Raw genomic sequence first — 18,228 nt, 5'->3', positions numbered from 1 at the left:
GAGAGAGAGAAAAAGGAAGGGGGAGAGAGACACACATAGATGTGAGAGACACACATCGATTGGTTGCCTCCTGCATGTGCCTGGAACAGGACTAAGGATCAAACTTACAACCCAGGTACATGCCCTTGACTGGGAATCAAACCCGCGACCCTTCAGTGAGCAGCTGACACTCTAACCACTGAGTGTGGAGGTGGAACTATAAGCAGTTTCTAAAGTAGTCACTACCACCCCACAACTCAGAAATGACCTGGATAGTTCGGACTCCAAGGGAGGGCCCAGGGCTTGGGCAGATTACGTTTTGGATTAGTCAAAGAGGGAAGTGAAGCATGAGACAGGAGGGTGCACCCACTGTGTGCCAAGTGGCTGATGCTGAGATTCTGAGTTCGGGCCCAGCCTCAGCACCGAAGAGCAGCTGGGATAGTAGTGCTTCTCTGAGGGAGTTCAAGGGCTTCAGAGTCAACTGCGACCAAGTGCAAAGGTACTGGGGACAGGCACCCGGAAGAGGGAGCTACAGGGAAGCTTCCAAGTGTGCTGGCTCATCTGCTGCCCAGAGAAGGCTGTTCAGAGCAAGTTTGGGGACTAGCATGTCCACTGGAGGGGTTGAAGGTCAAGTAGTATGGGTGTTATAATGAACTATTTCACCACAGTCACATTCTCAGTATGCTTGTGAACTACCAGAGAGCAGGTGTACAGCTTCTCCTTTCTCAAAGCACGTCACAGAGATGGACAAAGGGCCATATCAAATTAATTAATTCAACAAACTGCACTAAGCATCTACTTTGAACAGGGTGCTGTGCCAGAACTTGTGAAAACAAAAACAATTCAGCCATGGTCTCTGCCTTCAGAAGTCTACAGTCTATTATTGCTCCTGAACTGAGTAAAAGCCAGCCAGAGTGTGGGAGACAGGCAGGGCTGGGGTGGGGAAAGAACCAAAAGAAAAGGAATTCCACACAGATGGCAGCATCAACAAATGAAGGCAGATCAACAAAGCATGCGCAGGAAAGTAAAAGCGGCTAGGGTGGCTGGTGGCATCACTGGTGGATGCAGGGCAAAGTGGGGCAACAGCAGGGGTGGGTCTTGTGTGCTGGGCTAGGGCAACAAGGGCCACTAAAGGGTTTAAAAAGGGGGCTTTGTTACAAAGCTCACTCCAGCTAGGAAGAAGCAATTATACCGGAAGAAAAGGAAGCAGAGAGGCCAGTGAGGCAGCTACTGTGTGGTTCAAATGCTGAGCTAGAGCAGTGGTATTAAGAACAGAGGCGAGGGGCCAGATTTAAGATGCATGTAAGAGGCAGAATGATAGAACTTAATATTTGATGAGGGAGGGAGGGGCCAACAAAACATCTAAGTTTTTATTTAGGCGGTGCTTTTACTGAGACAGGAACACAGGAGGTGGGCAGGTTGGAGGAGGGGAGCAGAGTCTGGCGCTGAATGTGCTGAACAGACAGCTAGTTGCCTTTCTGAAGAGGATGGTGGGAAACAGAGGCTCTGGAACTCCAGGGCATCCCCACCTACCCCATGAGCAGGAACAGCTCTGGATTCTGGAAGGAAAGCCTTGCTTTCAATGCCAAGCCTCTGGCTTATGGTATGTAGGTTGGCCCTGCTTTGGCTCTAGTGACCCAAGAAGACCAGAGAGGCCACAGGGGCCTGGTCTGTGGGGCTGGTGCGTTATCTCCACCATTTGTAAGGTGGTAACTGCGCGCCAGCCTTGCTAGAAAAGCCCTGCAGCTGGGGATCACACTGATAAATTCACTGTATTACTTTGCACAAATCAATATCCCAGCACTTACCAGGGGTTGATGTGACCGAAATTGGTTTCAGCCAATTCGAGAGGGTAATAAATGGCCATTTATCAAATCAATTCATTCTGCGGCACTTCTCTGGCTGCCCATCCTCGTGGTACCCCTGGGTGCCAGGGTCCACCCAGCTAGTCCCTAGCACACATCTGACACTAGCCTAGAGGACCCAGTGAGGCCTGGCCTAGCCTCTACATCTGCCTCCCATTCTTGTACCTCCTTCAGTCTTGAGGTCCTGAGGCACTGGCTGCTGCCTGCCTACCACAAACCCTGACCCAGAGAGTGCCTCAGGCTCCACCTGGGTAGGTAGCTGGGCATTATCTGGCCATTATCAGTGTGATCCCCAGCTTCAGGGCTTCTAGCAAGGTGCGCACATAGTTATTGCCTTACAAATGGAGGTAATGATGGCTTACCAGCCCCAGAGCCCAGGATCCAATTGCGTCTGGCCTTTCCAGAGTCAGTAGGACCATGACAGGGTCAACTTACATCCCACAGGACAAGGAGCAGTGCCTTCCTGATCTGAGGCAGATTTTAGGTGACAGAATGGAGCTTTGGATAGAAGAAAGCACTGAGGGCAGACATTCTGATAGCCCTTGGGAGGTGGGAAGCTGAATCATCTACTCTTGCTTGGGTCCACTCAAGGGGAGGCAGATGGGTGGGCAGCAGAGGTCTGTAGGATGAGGGAAAGACACCAGCCTGGGGCTGGGACTAAGGGTCAGTCCCAGCTTGAAGGAGACAGCTGTGGGCCTGACCTACAGAGCACAGTGCCCATCCCTAGACGGTCAACATCTTAAGGATAGGGACCAGGTTTTTATTCAGTGCTGCCTGGCACACTGGAAGGAGCTTTAGAATGAGGCCGTCTGGATCTGCTCCCCAGGACACAGGCGAGGAAACTGATGCCCAGAGAAGCAAAGTGACTGGCCTGAGTGACACAGCTGGTAACTGCTGACCTTGCTATTCAAGCCCAGGTTGGCTGAAGTCTTCCCATCTCTCTCTCTCTCTTTTTTTTAAAATATTTGTATTGATTTCAGAGAGGAAGGGAGAGGGAGAGATAGAAACATCAATGAGGAGAGAGAATCACTGGTTGGCTGCCTCCTGCCTGCCCCCTGCTGGGGATCTATCCTGTAGCCCGGGCATGTGCCCTGACTGGGAAATGAACTTTGATCTCCTGGGTCGTAGGCTGACACTTACCCACTGAGCCACATTGGTAGTGCGAAGTCTTCCTATCTCAATGTCCTTCTCCCCTCCCTCCAACTCTTACTTCTGGGAGCTTCGTATCTTATAGACTTGAGAAGCAAGAGGTCAGAGGAGCAGGCAGCATGCTGGTAAAGGGCCGTGTCAGAAGCAGAGGGAAAATACTATGATGGCAGCGGCAGTTCTGGCCCAAATGCACAGGAGACTCCAGCAGGAGATGCTCTCTTAGATCTCTGCCCAGGTAATCTATCTCTCCATGGGCCAATCCTTGTCTCTCCAAACCCTGAGAGCTCCCAGCATCTCCCATCCTGCCACTTCAGACACAATGTTGACAAAGAAGTGGGAGGTTGCCACCTCTAAGGTGGTAGCTGAGGGTGGAGGGCAGCTTGGTGAGGTTTGGGCCTTCTTATTTTCAAAGACTAGTTAATAAAATAAAGTACTTGTAATACAATGTGAAGTGAAAACAATAAGACCCAAAATATCTTGACCAATTTCATTTTAAAAGTTGTTTATAGGCCTGATTGGTGTTGCTCAGTGGTTGAGTGTCGATTCATGAACCAAGAGGTTACCAGTTCGATTCATGGTCAGGGCACATGCCCAGCTTATGGGCTGGATCCCCAATAGGGGATGATTGATGTTTCTCTCTCGGCAATGTTTCTATCTTTCTCTCCCTCTCCCTTCCTCTCAAAAATCATATATGTATATATAAACATCAATGATGAGAGAGAACCATTGATTGCTGCCTCCTGCAGGCCCCCTACTGGGGATTGAGCCGCAACCTGGGCATATGCCCTGACTAGGAATCGAACCTTGGACCTCTTGGTTCATGTGTTGATGCTTAACCATTGAGCAACACTGGCCAGGCAGTAGACACTTTTATCTGCTGATCAGGTCAGGCCCCTGACGAGGGGCTCATGGCAGCTACATGAGTCCCACTGGTATATGTGAGAATGATGAAGACCAGGCTGGGCTCTGTGTGTCACAGGGACAACCACCTTCACTTTTCAATTACTCCTCTAATTGGTTTCCTAGCACTGAAAATGCCACCCTAGAATTTCCCAGAGAAGCACCACAAGTTCAGCCTGATGTCTCCTTTCTCAGTGAGAAGAACCTGGTATTTTCTTTGGCAGTTGCTGGACTGCATCTGCTGCCACCAAATACTTGGAGAAAAAAGGCAGCAACACATGAGTGGGACTGACCGAAACAGAGCAGGGCAGAGTTTTTTAAACTTGAGCTGAGCATCAGAATTGCCAGCAGGGACTGTTAAAACATGGGTTGCTGTGCTCCATTCCCAGTTTCTGATTCCATAGGTCTGGGGTGAGGCCTGAGATCTGCATTTCTCACAAGGTCCCAGAGGATGTTGATGATACTGCTTTAGAGATCATGCTTTGAGAGCCTGCCTTTGGGGATGTCCCCTTTTCTAAGCTGGGCATGGGTTCTGCTGCCCTTGCTGCCTTCGAGATCACCCTCAGGGAGTCATGCATCTGGGTTAGAAAACAATGGAGACGCCACCATCTTTAGCAGACCCTAGTCCTATATTTCTTTCCAGTGGGTTCGGCATGGGCAGGAGGGCTATTAGATTAGGGGTTATACCAGTGGGTAGTCTGGCACCCAGGGGTCAAAGTATGGGACATAAGACTTCTGAGGTGAAAAAGAAAGCACTCAAGACTTGTTCAGGATGTTTTATCTACAACTGAGGCAGTGGCAAAAGACAAAAGTTCTGGTTCTGGCTCAGCTGCTACATTACTAGTGATGGACAAGCTCTCATTCCTCTCTGGGTCTGTTTCCTCACCTGAAAACTGGGGGCGTGGGGAACAGTGGACCAGATGAAAGTCAGAGTTAAATTGTAAACACAGGAAAAGCAGCCTTGAGCAATTATTTAAGTGCTCTGTGTCTCAGCTTCCCAATCTGTAAAATGGGAACTTAATGGTACCAACCTCACAGGAAGGGAGGATTAAATGACAGAACACATGCAAAGAGCTTATTACAATGCCTGGCACATAGAAAGTATGTCAAAAAGTGTTAAGTTATAATATGCAATATGGTTATGGTGACATCAGGATGTACACTTCATCGCTAGCATCTTCCATGCTCACCTGCACCCACTGTGGCAATGGCACTCTCCTGGCCAATAATGTGCTCCTTCAGCCGCTGCTCCAGTGGGAATCGGCGCCGCTCCTCAGCTTCACGCTTCCGCTGCTTCTCCTGGTACTGTGGGGAGAGAGCAAGGTGCTCAGGAGTCCGGGCCCAGCAGCATCCTAGTTTTATTCTATCCCTGACCCAGGGGATAAAACACAGGCCTGGCTCCCCAGGGGTCAGGATTCACAGCTCTGGCTCATGACCCCTGGAGGCCCAGTCCTCCCTCAGTCCTCTCGTTCTACCCCTCACCCCATCTCCTTACCTCAGGTGGCCACTGCTCAGAGTGCTGGCTAACTCTGCTAGTAAAATAAGTACTATTACTAAATTAAACCTTGACTCTGAAGTCTGACAAAAGACCTGGGTTTGAATGCCAGATTTATCACTGACAAAATATGCTTATCACCTGAAGCAAGTTACTTCACCTCAGTTTTATCTATTAATGAGGGATTAAACATGATGATATATATAATGTGCCTTGCATCATGGCCGGCATGTAGCAAGTGCTCAGCAAATATTCTTTCCACTTATTCTCTTGAAAACCTTTTTGGTTTTCAAACCAGAGCTATTAACACCCTCCACTTCAATGATACTGCATTTCAATTAAACACAATTATTCAGCAATTGCTATGTGCTGGGCCCCATGATGGGAAGGTGGGGCGGGGAGAAGGAAGAGAACTGTGCTCTGCCCCCTGGGAGGTTCTAGTGGTGCTGAATATTTGGCATGTGCTGGCCCTGGACGTGGTCCATCTCAGTAAAGGCAGAAGCTCCTGAGCTTGGTCACACTTCGAGGAAGAAGAGGAGAGCAAGGCCTTGCCCTCAAGGAGCTCAAAGTCGGGCCGGGGAGGTGAGGCAGGGTCTGTGCACAAATATTGCTCAGGCAGAACCATCCAATTTCCTCACAGTTCTAAAGCATGCATGCCCATTCCTAGCCCTGTGCCTATCACTACCACCTCCTCCACCCCGCCCCCCACCCCCCAAAAAAACCTCCAACTACTTGAAAACAAGTTTGTTGTATGAGCCTGTATTCTAAAATCAGTGATGAGCTCCCTGAGGGAAGGCACTATTTTTCACTATTTCTAGCACAAGTCCTGGCACAGTAGAGGCATCTAGGGAATGACTGCAAAAATGAATTTGATGACAATATAAAGAGGAACTAACAGCTAGACTGGGTGGTGTAGGAGTACAGAAAAAGAAGTGAAGGATACACAAAGTATGGAACATTTTTTTGGGTGTAGGCTTCCTGGGAGATGGGAAGCTTGCATGAGCTGGAGTAATGGGCTAGGTGGAAGTTGTGGGACTCTATGGAGACCAGCGGGGAAGGGTGAGTGCACGGGTACCATGAGAAAGCACTTATGGAAGCTGCGGGGCAGGGGAAGAAAGCAGGTCTTGGAGTAGAGAATTCAGGAGGCTCTCTTACCCTCAGACCTCTAAACACTGACAGATTTCTAGAAAGCATGCTGCCAAGGTAAGGCCCTGTCACAAAAGTTGTGGTTGCAGATTGCTCTTGCGGGCAGAGTGGATGAAAAATACCTGCTGCTTGGGCAGTGTTTTCCTGTTACGGTAGTGACCTTGACAGAAGTTAAAAAAAATAAATAGCAAACAATCCAATTTTGGTTGTTGCTATCAGTCTGTAACTGAAAGCTCCCATCAGTCCTGGGGTTTCATGTGGAGCAATAATTCGGCGCCGATCCCAGTGGAGCGACGCTTGCCGGTTGGAATCCAGAGTGTCACTGTGCAGCTCCCTCAGGCGCCACATACATCACCTGGCTCTGACGACTCCAGTCATATATCTGCCTCATCCTCCTCCTCCCTGCCCACCCAGTCCCTCTCAGCACGCGGTCCACCAGGCTAGAAGGCTCTGATGGTGAGAAATACACAGGCCGGCTGGTACAGCTCCAGCTAGTGCACTGGCCGGCTTACAGTCAGTCAGGCAGACCATGGAAGGAGCTCGAAGCGATGGAAACTGGCCTTCACTGGTTTGCTGGGTCTGTGTCCTCACTTCTCCTCAGTGATGGGTATCCCCACCTCTAGGCCTTTTGCTCACTCTGCTCCCTCACCACAGAAGTCCCTCCACTCACACCCACCTCCAAGTGCCTTGGTGATCTCAGCTTCAATACTGTATTGTCTAAGAACCCTCTTGTAAGACTTCCTGCCTGCCGCAGGCCCTGCGGAGCACTTATTTGACTGCCGGTTTCTCTCTTCTCTAATCCATTAAGTTCTTGGTGACAAAGACGAAGTTGTATTCTTCTCTATAGCTCTAGCACCTAGCACAGGGCCGGGCTCACAGAAAGAGTCAATACACGTTGCCAACTGAATGAAATAACAACCATTTGTGGACTAGCTTCTGTAGGCCAGGCACTGTACTCAGCGTTTTATACACAGCATCATATTTTTGTTTCCTCTTATTCTTTAAAAAATTTATCTTTATTGTTGAAAGTATTACAGATATACCTTTCCCCCCATTGGTCCCTGCCACCCCACACCCGCCCCTCCCAGGCCTTCGCCACACTATTGTCTGTGTCCATGGGGTATGCATACATACACATATAAGTTCCTCAGTTAATCTCTCCCTCCCCATCCCCACCCTCACCTTCCCTCTGAGATCTGTCAGCCTGTTCCATGCTTCTATGTCTCTGGATCAATTTTGTTTATCAGTTTATTTTGTTCATTAGATTCCATATGAGTGAGATCATGTGATACTTATCTTTCTCTGACTGGCTTATTTTGTTTAGTATAATACTCTTCAGGTCCCTCTATGCTGTCTCAAAGGGTATGAGAGAGAATCATTGATCAATTGACTCCTGCACGCTCCCTACTGGGGATTGGGCATGCAACCCAGGCATGTGCCCTGACCAGAATTGAACCTGGGACCCTTCAGCCTGCAGGTCAACACTCTATCCACTGAGCCAAACTAGCCAGGGCTCTTCTTCTTTTTTTGTTAATCCTCGCCTGAGGATAGTTTTCCATTGATTTTAGGGAGTGGAAGGGGGAGGGATGGAGGGAGAAAGAGAGAAAGAGAAACCTCAGTGTAAGAGAGACACACTGGTTGGTCGCCTCCTACATGCACCCTTGCACCCTGACTGGGGATCAAGCCTGCAACTGAGGTAAGTGCCCTTGACAGGAATTGAACCTGGGACCTTTCAGCGGGCCGATGCTCTATCCACTGAGCCAAATTGGCTAGGGCCATATATTCTTTCTGATTGGTAATAGCACCATATTTAATTCTTACAGTTGTCGCCATCTGAAGTTTGGCTCCTCCTTTGGCTCACAGTGGCGCAAGGCATGTGGCACAAAGAAACTTTGCTCCAGACAGACCTGAATTCAAACCTCACCTCACCTACCTACTAGCTAGCTGACCCTGGGGCAGTTAATTTACCTCCTTGAAATTTATTTTCCTCATTTATAACATGGGGCTGGTACTCATACCTAACTTGCAGGATCCTTGGGGATGTTGGTGGAGATTAAATGAGATAGTGTATACAAAGCACCTGGCAGAGTCTCTGGCACACAGTGAATGTGTATGTGGAAGTGGTATGTAAGAGACTCAAGGGGAGGAGAGCACAGTAGCTGGCCCTTGGAAGGCCTTTGATAAATGCTACTTCTCCTTCACTGCATTTGGATAACTAGTTATGTAACCCAGTGCCATTCATTCATTCATTCATTCATTTATTTAAACTATTTACCAAAACTCTTTAAAATAATGTAATCTGTGTGGAGCTCCATCCATACATAAAGAGAATGGTTGCTCTGGCTCAAGTAGAAGCCAGGAGCAAAGTCCACTTGGATGCCCCCACTCCCCTGGAAGTGGCCACTGACTCCTTCCCCTAGGAGCCCAACAGGGCACAGTCCCAACACCAACAGGGGTCCGAGGGCACCTACTATGGCTCATCTCTGCCTATCAGTTTTCGTTACGTGGTACAGAATTCCTCCATTGATCTGTGGGGCCTCATAGAACATATCTTTTTCCTTTGCTGCATGCCAAGCCTAACATGACTTTGTCACCACTTTGTTGATTTGGGTACAATGTTCATGGCCTCCTTGTCTTCTCCAGGGAAACATTTCTACTTCCTGTAACTCTTCTTCAGAGTCACGATTTTAGGCTATCTTAGAATTCCTGTTATTTTCTTGGGCAAGGAGAAAGGGTCCTTAACTTCTATGGGGGTCAGGGTGGGGAAAAGTTACACTGTGATTTGGGTGGTTTCTCAGGAGCTTTCCAGATAGTCCTGGGAAAGAGGTAACCTACAGCCTAAATCTAAGCATGTCTCGATTCTCCACCAGCCTGGTGGAGATATATGAACTCCTAAATATCTATTCAGAAAAACTTTTGAAAATGCAGAATTTTGGATAAAAATGTATAGGATACTGAGATTAAACCAGATAGGTTACAGATTCATTCTCTTTTCCTAATGCTTAGCCTAGGCTTTGTATAAAAAAATGTACTGAACGAATGACTTTTTAACTATATGAGCCCAGGCTTGTGAAAAGCTAGCCAGTGGAAGAACCTAGAAAAGGAAAATACTTGGTTTGCATATACTCTTCTTGGGAAAGAGGAGAGAGGAGAATGGGAGAAGGCACTGGGGAAGGGTTCCATAAATAGGGACTACTATTGTTCTTGGCTTTTTGAGGAAATGGGGAGGAAGGGACTAAGGTCAAGGCCGTGCTTTGACAGGGCTCCACAAGAGAAGATAAGTAGGTGACCCAGCCTACAGAAGCAGAGGGTACTGGGCTGAGAGGCACTAGGAAGAAGCCACCCAGGAGCGCAGGAGTGGGGGAGTGATCATCTTCTTAATAAAAGCCATATGCAATTAGTTTCAGAAGCCCTCACCTGGAGCCAGCAGCAGCCAGCTCCCTATGCTGCATCTTGGCTGGATATTTGCTGCCACTGGTTTCCATCACTCTTGATTTAACATGGCACCCCTCCTGGCTGTGAGTGCATTTACAGGAAAGGGCTGGGAGGCCGAGGCAAAGCCTAGTTGGGCTCGCTCAGAGGTGGGGAGTGTTACAGGGAGAGGGGGTATGTCAGGCACCATTACTGTTGGACATCCCTTAGAGAAAAGGTCTGATAATGAACCTGGCAGTGTGTTCACTGAGAGGGTAGCTGGGGTGGGGGTGGCAGGCATAATGAGACTCTGGGCAAGAATGGGATAGGTATGGTGGAGGGAAGAGAAGAGAGGCCAAGCTGCAGTTTGCCGCTCATGAGAGTTCAGGGCCACAGAACACACTGGCTGCTCACAGACTCAGATATGCCCTATCCTCCTGGATCCTAGACTCCAACACCAGCTCACATCATAGTTATGCCTTGAAGCTGGGGATCACAGAGAGCTGAGTGGGGAGGTCAACAAAAGGGACCAAGGGGCAACAGATGAGACTAGGGAGGGGGATGATGTAAAGAACCCTGAGTGGGAGGAATGATGACAAGGGGAGTTCAGGGGATCCAACAAAGGAGCCTAAGGGATGCACAGCAGATGAAAGGAGACGGGAATGAAAGTTTCTTGAACTGGCTCATAAAGGACACATTCCTGGAGAGGAAGACTGGGCACAGAGCAGGCATCAGTCCCATCAGACTTGGTCATCACTACCATCAGTATCTCGGATTACATTCTCCTCTCTTCCAGACCATCCTCCTGTTGCTGCCAGAGCAATAGTAACATGTAAATCGGGTCATATCACTCCTCTGCAAATAGCTGGGTTGATCCAGAGACAAGACTGGTGAGAGAAGGTTAGAAGAGGCAAGTGAGAAAATGAGTTGTGTTCTTCTCAGTGCATCAAACCAAGAGGCACCTGATCCTCTGTATCCTATAACTGGTGACGTTAACTTTGATCACTTGGTGTGGTTGGTGCCAGGTTTCTCCTCTATCATTTTTCCCTTTGTAATGAATAAGTATCTTGTGGGGTAAAAATCTGAGGCAATGTAAATATTCTGTTATTCCTCAAACTTCCATTCACTAGTTTTAGCATCCATTGGTGATCTTGCCTGACTTAGGACCAGCTGTTCTAATCCTTGCAGCCCTATGAAGTTCAGAGGACTTCATCCCTCAAAAAAAAAGAGGTAAAGTAAATTAAAGCAAGGTTCCACTGGTAGCAGATAATAGAGACAGAACACTAACCGTTGTAGCCTGACTCCAGCTCCTGCACTTTCATCCTGGAGATAAGACCTGTTCCCTGCCTTCAGGGAGTTCAGAGTCTATTCCGGGAAATGAGACTTAAAACACAAATTTCCTACCTCTACTTTTAACACAGGACTTCCTTATGAATTTATTGAGAACAAACACCAGACGGTATTCTTGCCAAAAATGCATAATCTGAGTTGATTATAAGGAAACCTTAGACAAACCCTAATTGAGGGACAGCCTACAAAATAATCGGTTTGTACTTGTTAGAATATCAAAGTGTGACCTCTCAGTTCATGGGTCAACGCTCAACCACTGAGCCACACCAGCTAGGCAAATTTTCTTTTCTTGTAAAGAGAATTATTGGAACAACTGGAGAAATCTGAATAATATCTGTAGATTAGTTGGGATCAATATAATGCTCTGATTCTGAGGCTTGTACTGAAGTTATGTAAGAAAATGTACTTTTTTTTGAAAATTCATTTAAGTATTTAAGGATAAAGGGGCTTAAAATGTATTATTTACTCTCAAATGATTCAGAAAAGAGATATAGCTCTCTCTATATATTTATGCATATTTAAGTAATAAAGCAAATGTAATAAATGTTAATGATTGGTGATCTGCATGAAGTGTTATAGTAAGTCATTGTACTCTTTTTTGAAATCATGTAAAAATAAAAGAGCCCAGTATAATTTTACCCTTGGGGAATGGGGAATACTGGAAGGGAGTAGAAAGTGAGCTTCTGCGTGCTTGTAATAGTTTATTTCTTGACTATTACACTAATATTATGTGTACCTTATACGAGTATATTTCAATAAAAAGTTTTTAAGAAGTAAAAACAAAGGAAGGACAAAGCCTGTCCCCATAAAGCAAAGCACGGTCTGGCCCATAGTAAACCTGTAATGAAGGTGAGATAGTGTTTTCATCCCCACAGGGCTAAGCACAGGGCCAGGCACCAGCACTCAAAATGAGATGCGTAGCAGGGAGCAAGCTGGAAAGGAGGAAAGAAATCCCTTTTCACCCTAAACCAGAAGGAACATAACCCTCCTACCCTCCTGCATACCTCACCCCTTCCCTCCTGGAAAGCTTTCTTCAGCTCTGATGGGAGCACCCAGGCTCGAAGCCTTGAATGGGGGGCCCAGGGGAGCATTGCATCCCAAGCTACCCCTGAAGCAAATGAAAAAATATAGACATAGGAAATGTGCTTGTGCTTCTGTCACTGGGATATGCAAATAAAATATATATGATAGGTCTATCTGCCTAATATTCCTGCCAATTCATTCTCTGGGTGTGATTAAAATGAGCAATAAATTCCTCGTGAGTCTCGGTGGAGTGAGGATCTGGGAGTAGAGATGCGGGCTGGCACCAGCACGTCCCCCTCAGCTGAATATTCATCATGGAATAGCTCCCCATATTTTTGTTTTATCTGCCATCATGTGCACAGAGATATATTTCTACCTCTCCTTCGTCACTTAGTTAAGACATGAAAATGGTCTACGCTTTAAGTATTAAACTCTCCATCTAGTGCAGGGGTGGGGAACCTTTTTTCTCCCAAGGGCCATTTGGATATTTAAACATCATTTGCGGGCCATACAAAATTATTAACTTAAAAATCAGTCTGCTGTATTTGGTCAAACATTTAATTAACTCACCCCTAATGCCTTGGCAGGGCCAGACCAAATGATTTTGCAGGCTGGATGTTCCCCACCCCTGATCTAGTGAGATCACAGGCTACCTTCTCTATGAAGCCTGACATGCTCAAGAATGAGGAGACCCTGGAGGAGACCCATGCTTTCTTGGAGCCCCACAAAATCTCTGTAGACCCCTCCCCTAAGGCATAAGTCAGTCTGTGGGTATTAGAGCTGGGCGTACCCTCCTCTCTCCATGCTCCTCTCTCACATGGCCCACTCAGGGAACAGGAGCTGGGCTTCATCTACCTCTGGATCTTCTTGGGGGTCCCAAAGAGGCCGAGAGAACTAAGTAAACTAACAGTGAGGAGTAACTCATTTGGGCCAATTAAGGTAACAGAAATTTTAGATAAGCAACACCTTTTGAAAGGCAGAATAAAAAAAATAGGCTAATGGATAATTTTAAAATAGGAAAGTCATCAAGAAATAACATTAAGTGAAAAAAGCAAGATCCCAAATGATGAACTAGATCATAACTCAAACACTTTGAGAGTCACGTAGAAAATATACATATTTGACAGACAAGCACATACAATAGGGAATGGGAAGGCCTGTGGCTAGAGTCCACGCTCCAACCTCTAAAGCAGTGGTTCTCAACCTTCTGGCCCTTTAAATACAGTTCCTCATGTTGTGACCCAACCATAAAATTATTTTCGTTGCTACTTCATAACTGTAATGTTGCTACTGTTATGAATCGTAATGTAAATATCTGATATGCAGGATGGTCTGAGGTGACCCCTGCGAAAGGGTCATTCGACTGCCAAAGGGGCGGCGCGACCCACAGGTTGAGAACCACTGCTCTAAAGCATTATATTGACATTTAAAAAAATTCTAGCTGGCAAAATAAAATATGGCTGGCCAAACCGGTTTGGCTCAGTGGATAGAGCGTCGGCCTGCGGACTGAAAGGTCCCGGGTTCGATTCCGGTCAAGGGCATGTGCCTGGGTTGTGGGCACATCCCCAGTGGGGGATGTGCAGGAGGCAGCTGATTGATGTTTCTAGCTCTCTATCTCTCTCCCTTCTTCTCTTTAAAAATTCAATAAAATGTACTTTAAAAAAAATAAATAAATAAAATATGGCTGCCAGTTTGAGATCCTTGATATATACAAAAAGTCCACCTATATAAATATATATAGGTATGGTCCAGAAAAGGTATAGTATCATAAGAGGAAATCTCTTATTTATATTTCAATAGTTATTTGTAACAACTTGATTTTCTCTTAGTCACCTGCTTGCTTTCTTTCACCTTCAGTTTCCCATCTGTAACATGGAATAATAAGAGCTGCTTCATATGTTTGTTATAGGGTTAGAAAAAATATATATTAGAGCACCTGGCATAGTGCCTGGATACATTGATAAATGGTACTCACTATTATTAAAAATAATTTAAAATATTAATAGTGGTTACAAATAGGTAGAAGGACTAGAATGCTTTTAATTGAAATTTAGCTAGTTGACATCTCTTCCAGGAGGCCTCCCTTGGTCTCCCAGGCAGGATCAGAGGCCACCTCTGGGTTTTCAGTGGTGTCATGGTTCGCTTGCCTGTCTCCTTGTCAGACTGTGAGCTCCTTCAGTGTTTCACCATCTGTCTTCTTCCCACATAGCCCAGAGCGTGGCATGTAGATGTCACTTATAAATATGTACCGAATTATTTAATTCTCTTATTTTTACCTTTCTAATTTTCTATGATGGGACAGATAGCTTTTATAATTACACATTTTCTGTAAGGAGCCCATACTTGACTACACAGTGGTAGGTGAAGGTGGAAGAGGCTGAGCTGGGTGGCAGAGGATACTGGGTGGATAGAAGAGGACTAAGATAAGGTCAGAGTGGTGGTAACTCATGTGTAGACAAAGAGCCAGGAGATGCAGTCTCAGGCTGGAGCCTCAGCAAGCTCTAGGCCTGAGTCATTACGTTACAAATATAGGGCCTGAACTCAGGAGCAGATGCTGCTCTCTTACTGGCAGAGGGAGACAGAACCCAGGTCTAACCTAGTGCTCTTCCCCAGAAACTCTGCCTCACAGTTTTGAAGAGGTAGTTTTTGCAGCTTGGAGGAAAAAAACAGAGCAGAAAGAATAGGTGACCACATAGATGCTAAGCAACTGAGAGAAAGACAATGATGCTGACATCCAGGGAGAGCTGAGGGCTAGTTCAGCTGGTTAGGATCTGATGGGAGAGCAGAGCAATCAGGTGGAAATGTTGAGCGGACAGCTAGACATTCCAAATGTAGGAAGTCCAGACCGGATGAAGGGATCAAGTACAGAGAGGTGACAAAAAACAGTCTTCCAGTTGAGAGGCTGCAGAAGTCGAGGGCTGGGTCTAAATAGTTGTCTAGCCTCTACTGGGCAGCTCTGTTAGGGAGCTCCTCTTTGCAGCTGCCACCCACTAAACTTGGCTCTGTCCTAGCTTTGCTGCTGAATGAATCTCCTCCCCTCCCACCCACAGCCGTTCCTGTGCCTAAGTGCAATCTGTCTTCAGGGCCAGATGACCCTATTGCCTTCAGCCTTTTTTCAGGCAGTCTAACTGCCCTCCTTACAGAGAGTCTAAGACAGGGGTAGGCAAACTTTTTGACTCGAGGGCCACAATGGGTTCTTAAACTGGACCGGAGGAACGGAACAAAAACATGGATGGAGTGTTTGTGTGAACTACTATAAATTCAAAGTAAACATCATTACATAAAAGGGTACGGACTTTTTTTTTTTTTTTTTAGTTTTATTCATTTCAAACAGCTGGATCCGGCTGGCGGGCTGTAGTTTGCCCATGGCTGCTCTAAGAACTCAGTCTACTCAGAAGGTAGTGTCTGCAGTTGCTCTCTGTGATCCAGAAGGGTCTGATTGGCAGAGCAATGCAACTGCCATTTGTTAACTGCCTCGTGGCCAACATCAAGCCATTTCTTGGGCAGCCAAATTCTGTTAAGAGTGCCTCAGCAGCTCTAACCCGTCCACATAAGCTGGCACCAAGAGGCCCATTCTCTTGCCTTACATGACCAGAACAGAGCCTGACCTATATTACATCACCTGACAAATAATTTGTATTCTTTGCCAACTGCAGTGCTTGCTCTCAGGGGACAATAATTAGGCCTGAAAGGGGAAATTATGACTGGGACGTAGTCCCCAAGGTTATCTGAAACATGCTTAGGGATTTCCTTAAGGCACACGGGAAAGCTAACCTGACTTCAAGGGCTGCTCCTAGGGGTAGGAAATCTGAACAAAGGGAAGGGAGCATTTGCTCTATGGAATTTCTGCTCTTTGCTGGTCCCAAGTGCCCCTAGGAATGTGCCGTGAAAGCCAGTCCACCTTCCTAACTCCTCTCATTCTCTGGAGGGAACATTGCAAGATGGTCTCCTAAGGATTCCAAGAAGACAAGTTGTGGTTAATGCTGGTTACCAAGTATTTCCAGCTCTCCCCTTCTAGGCACATGGTAAGTTCACTCTTGTCTCCTTGTGATTGGGCAGGAAAATGGGATTAGTATGTCCAGTGAGTTGTGAGTGGAAGTAGAGGGTCCTATTTCCAGACTGTGCATTTAGCTGCAGTGCAAGATCTTCCAGAAAATTCTTTTCCCATGCAATCAGCATCGTTTCACAGGATGGATGCTCTGCACTTGGGTCCCTGAGTGCCTGTAATGAGCAGAGCACACACTCCCTCCCCCGCTCCTCCCGACCCACAATGAACATGCAGTGTGAGGCAAAAATAAATCTTTGTTCTTTTAGACAACTGAAATTTGGGGTTGTTACAACAGCATATGTTTATCCTGACTGGCAGACAGGCAATCGTATATTGAATGGAACTTTAGAAACAATTTATTCCAATGTTTTCATTTCACAGAGGTAAACCAAGCTTCAGTGAGGGAAAGTGCTAGCCCAAGGTCACCCAGTCAGTAAGTGATGGAGCTGGGATCACAGCCTACATCCTGTCTCAGTGCAGTGACCTAAGTGCTTTTTCTCAAGGCAGAGAGTATTTGCCACTAGGTGGGACCTGCTACACTGAATCATCTCAGGGCACTTTGCCAACAAGAGACTCCATGATGCTGGAAAGAGCATAAGACAGGGTCAGGAACCAGGTCTTCCAGTTCCAGTCCCGTCACTAAACTTACTTTGGGACCAAAGGCAAGCCACATCACACCCCTGGGCTCCAATTTCTCTAGAAGTAAAATGAGTCATTTGATTTCAGAGATTTAAAATGTTTGCCCCACAGCAGAGCCTCCAAGGAGGCTGCTCAGGAGGGGAGGGATAGGCCAGGAAAGGAGTAGGTCTGCCTCTCTTTCAACCAGAACAGCTCTATTTTCCTCTGACTTACTTGGTTTGGCTTTGGCATGATTTCCCATCACTGGACTTGATGATTTCTGAGGTCCCTGCCAACTCTGAGATTTGTGATTCCAGTTCTTGGATTGTGCCAAGTAGTTCCTGAGCTACAGCTTGGTGGCTGGGAAGAGTCTTTATTTTATTTTTTAAAAAATATATTTTATTGATTTTTTTATAGAGAAGAAGGGAGAGGGACAGAGAGTCAGAAACATTGATGAGAGAGAAACATCGATCAGCTGCCTCCTGCACACCCCCCACTGGGGATGTGCCCGCAACCAAGGCACATGCCCTTGACTGGAATCGAACCTGGGACCTTTCAGTCCGCAGGCCGACGCTCTATCCACTGAGCCAAACCGGTTACGGCTGGGAAAAGTCTTTACAGAGTTAGAAAGTTTGGGTGAGAGGATGAAATTAAGATGAAGGTTTGCGGGGATGTCTCAGACTGTATATGGTTCTCTGGAGTGTGTGTGAGGAGGAGGGTCAGAGAATGGCTCTAGAGGAGGAGTAAGGAGAGGATCGCCTGATGAGGCTATAGAGTACATGAGGCCTGGGCTGAAGAGTTTGTCTCACTAGCTCCCCTCCTATGAAGAGGAACGAGGAGGTCCACCATCTCAAAAATTAAATTTGATGGTTAATCCTCAGAAGCAAAAAGTGGCTCAGGCTTCTTCCTGGTTCCAACAGGAACAGTTTCCTATTCTTGATGAGACTAGGGGTTGGATTTGTTTTCAACAGACAATAATCACCGAAGGAAGTGTGAAGCCTGACATACTTTAATGAGTGAAAGATTAAATGCCTCAGAGTGCCCACAGGCCTTCTCCTTTCTCTGAGACTTACCTTGGCCTCAGAAGTCCTTAGAAGCTTCATCACTTCCCCTTCTCGGGCATAGTCCAAAGGTGTGTGTCCCATTTCATTCCTCTGTAGGGGGTTGGCTCCTGGCAGGAGGAGAAAGAGGTTGTCAGAGGCGGTCAGAGGCTCTGTGAGCAATCAGTGGGATTGAACCCTGAT

General features: G+C 46.8%; 1 protein-coding gene across 1 annotated transcript in view; it reads right to left on the bottom strand.

Moving 5' to 3' along the window:
* Positions 1–18,228, bottom strand: part of CLPB (ClpB homolog, mitochondrial AAA ATPase chaperonin) — a 156,229-nt gene that overhangs the window by 20,889 nt on the left and 117,112 nt on the right. The window contains exons 6-7 of the mRNA XM_006761033.2: positions 18,058–18,155; positions 5,084–5,198 (exon numbers count right to left, since the gene is read on the bottom strand). Of these exons, the coding sequence (XP_006761096.1) occupies positions 5,084–5,198; positions 18,058–18,155 (213 nt within the window). The remainder of the gene's footprint in view (positions 1–5,083; positions 5,199–18,057; positions 18,156–18,228) is intronic.

The sequence above is a fragment of the Myotis davidii genome, unplaced genomic scaffold (assembly GCF_000327345.1).
Source record: "Myotis davidii unplaced genomic scaffold, ASM32734v1 scaffold1377, whole genome shotgun sequence".
NCBI lineage: Eukaryota > Metazoa > Chordata > Mammalia > Chiroptera > Vespertilionidae > Myotis > Myotis davidii.
This window is presented reverse-complemented; position numbering and strand designations above follow the sequence as displayed.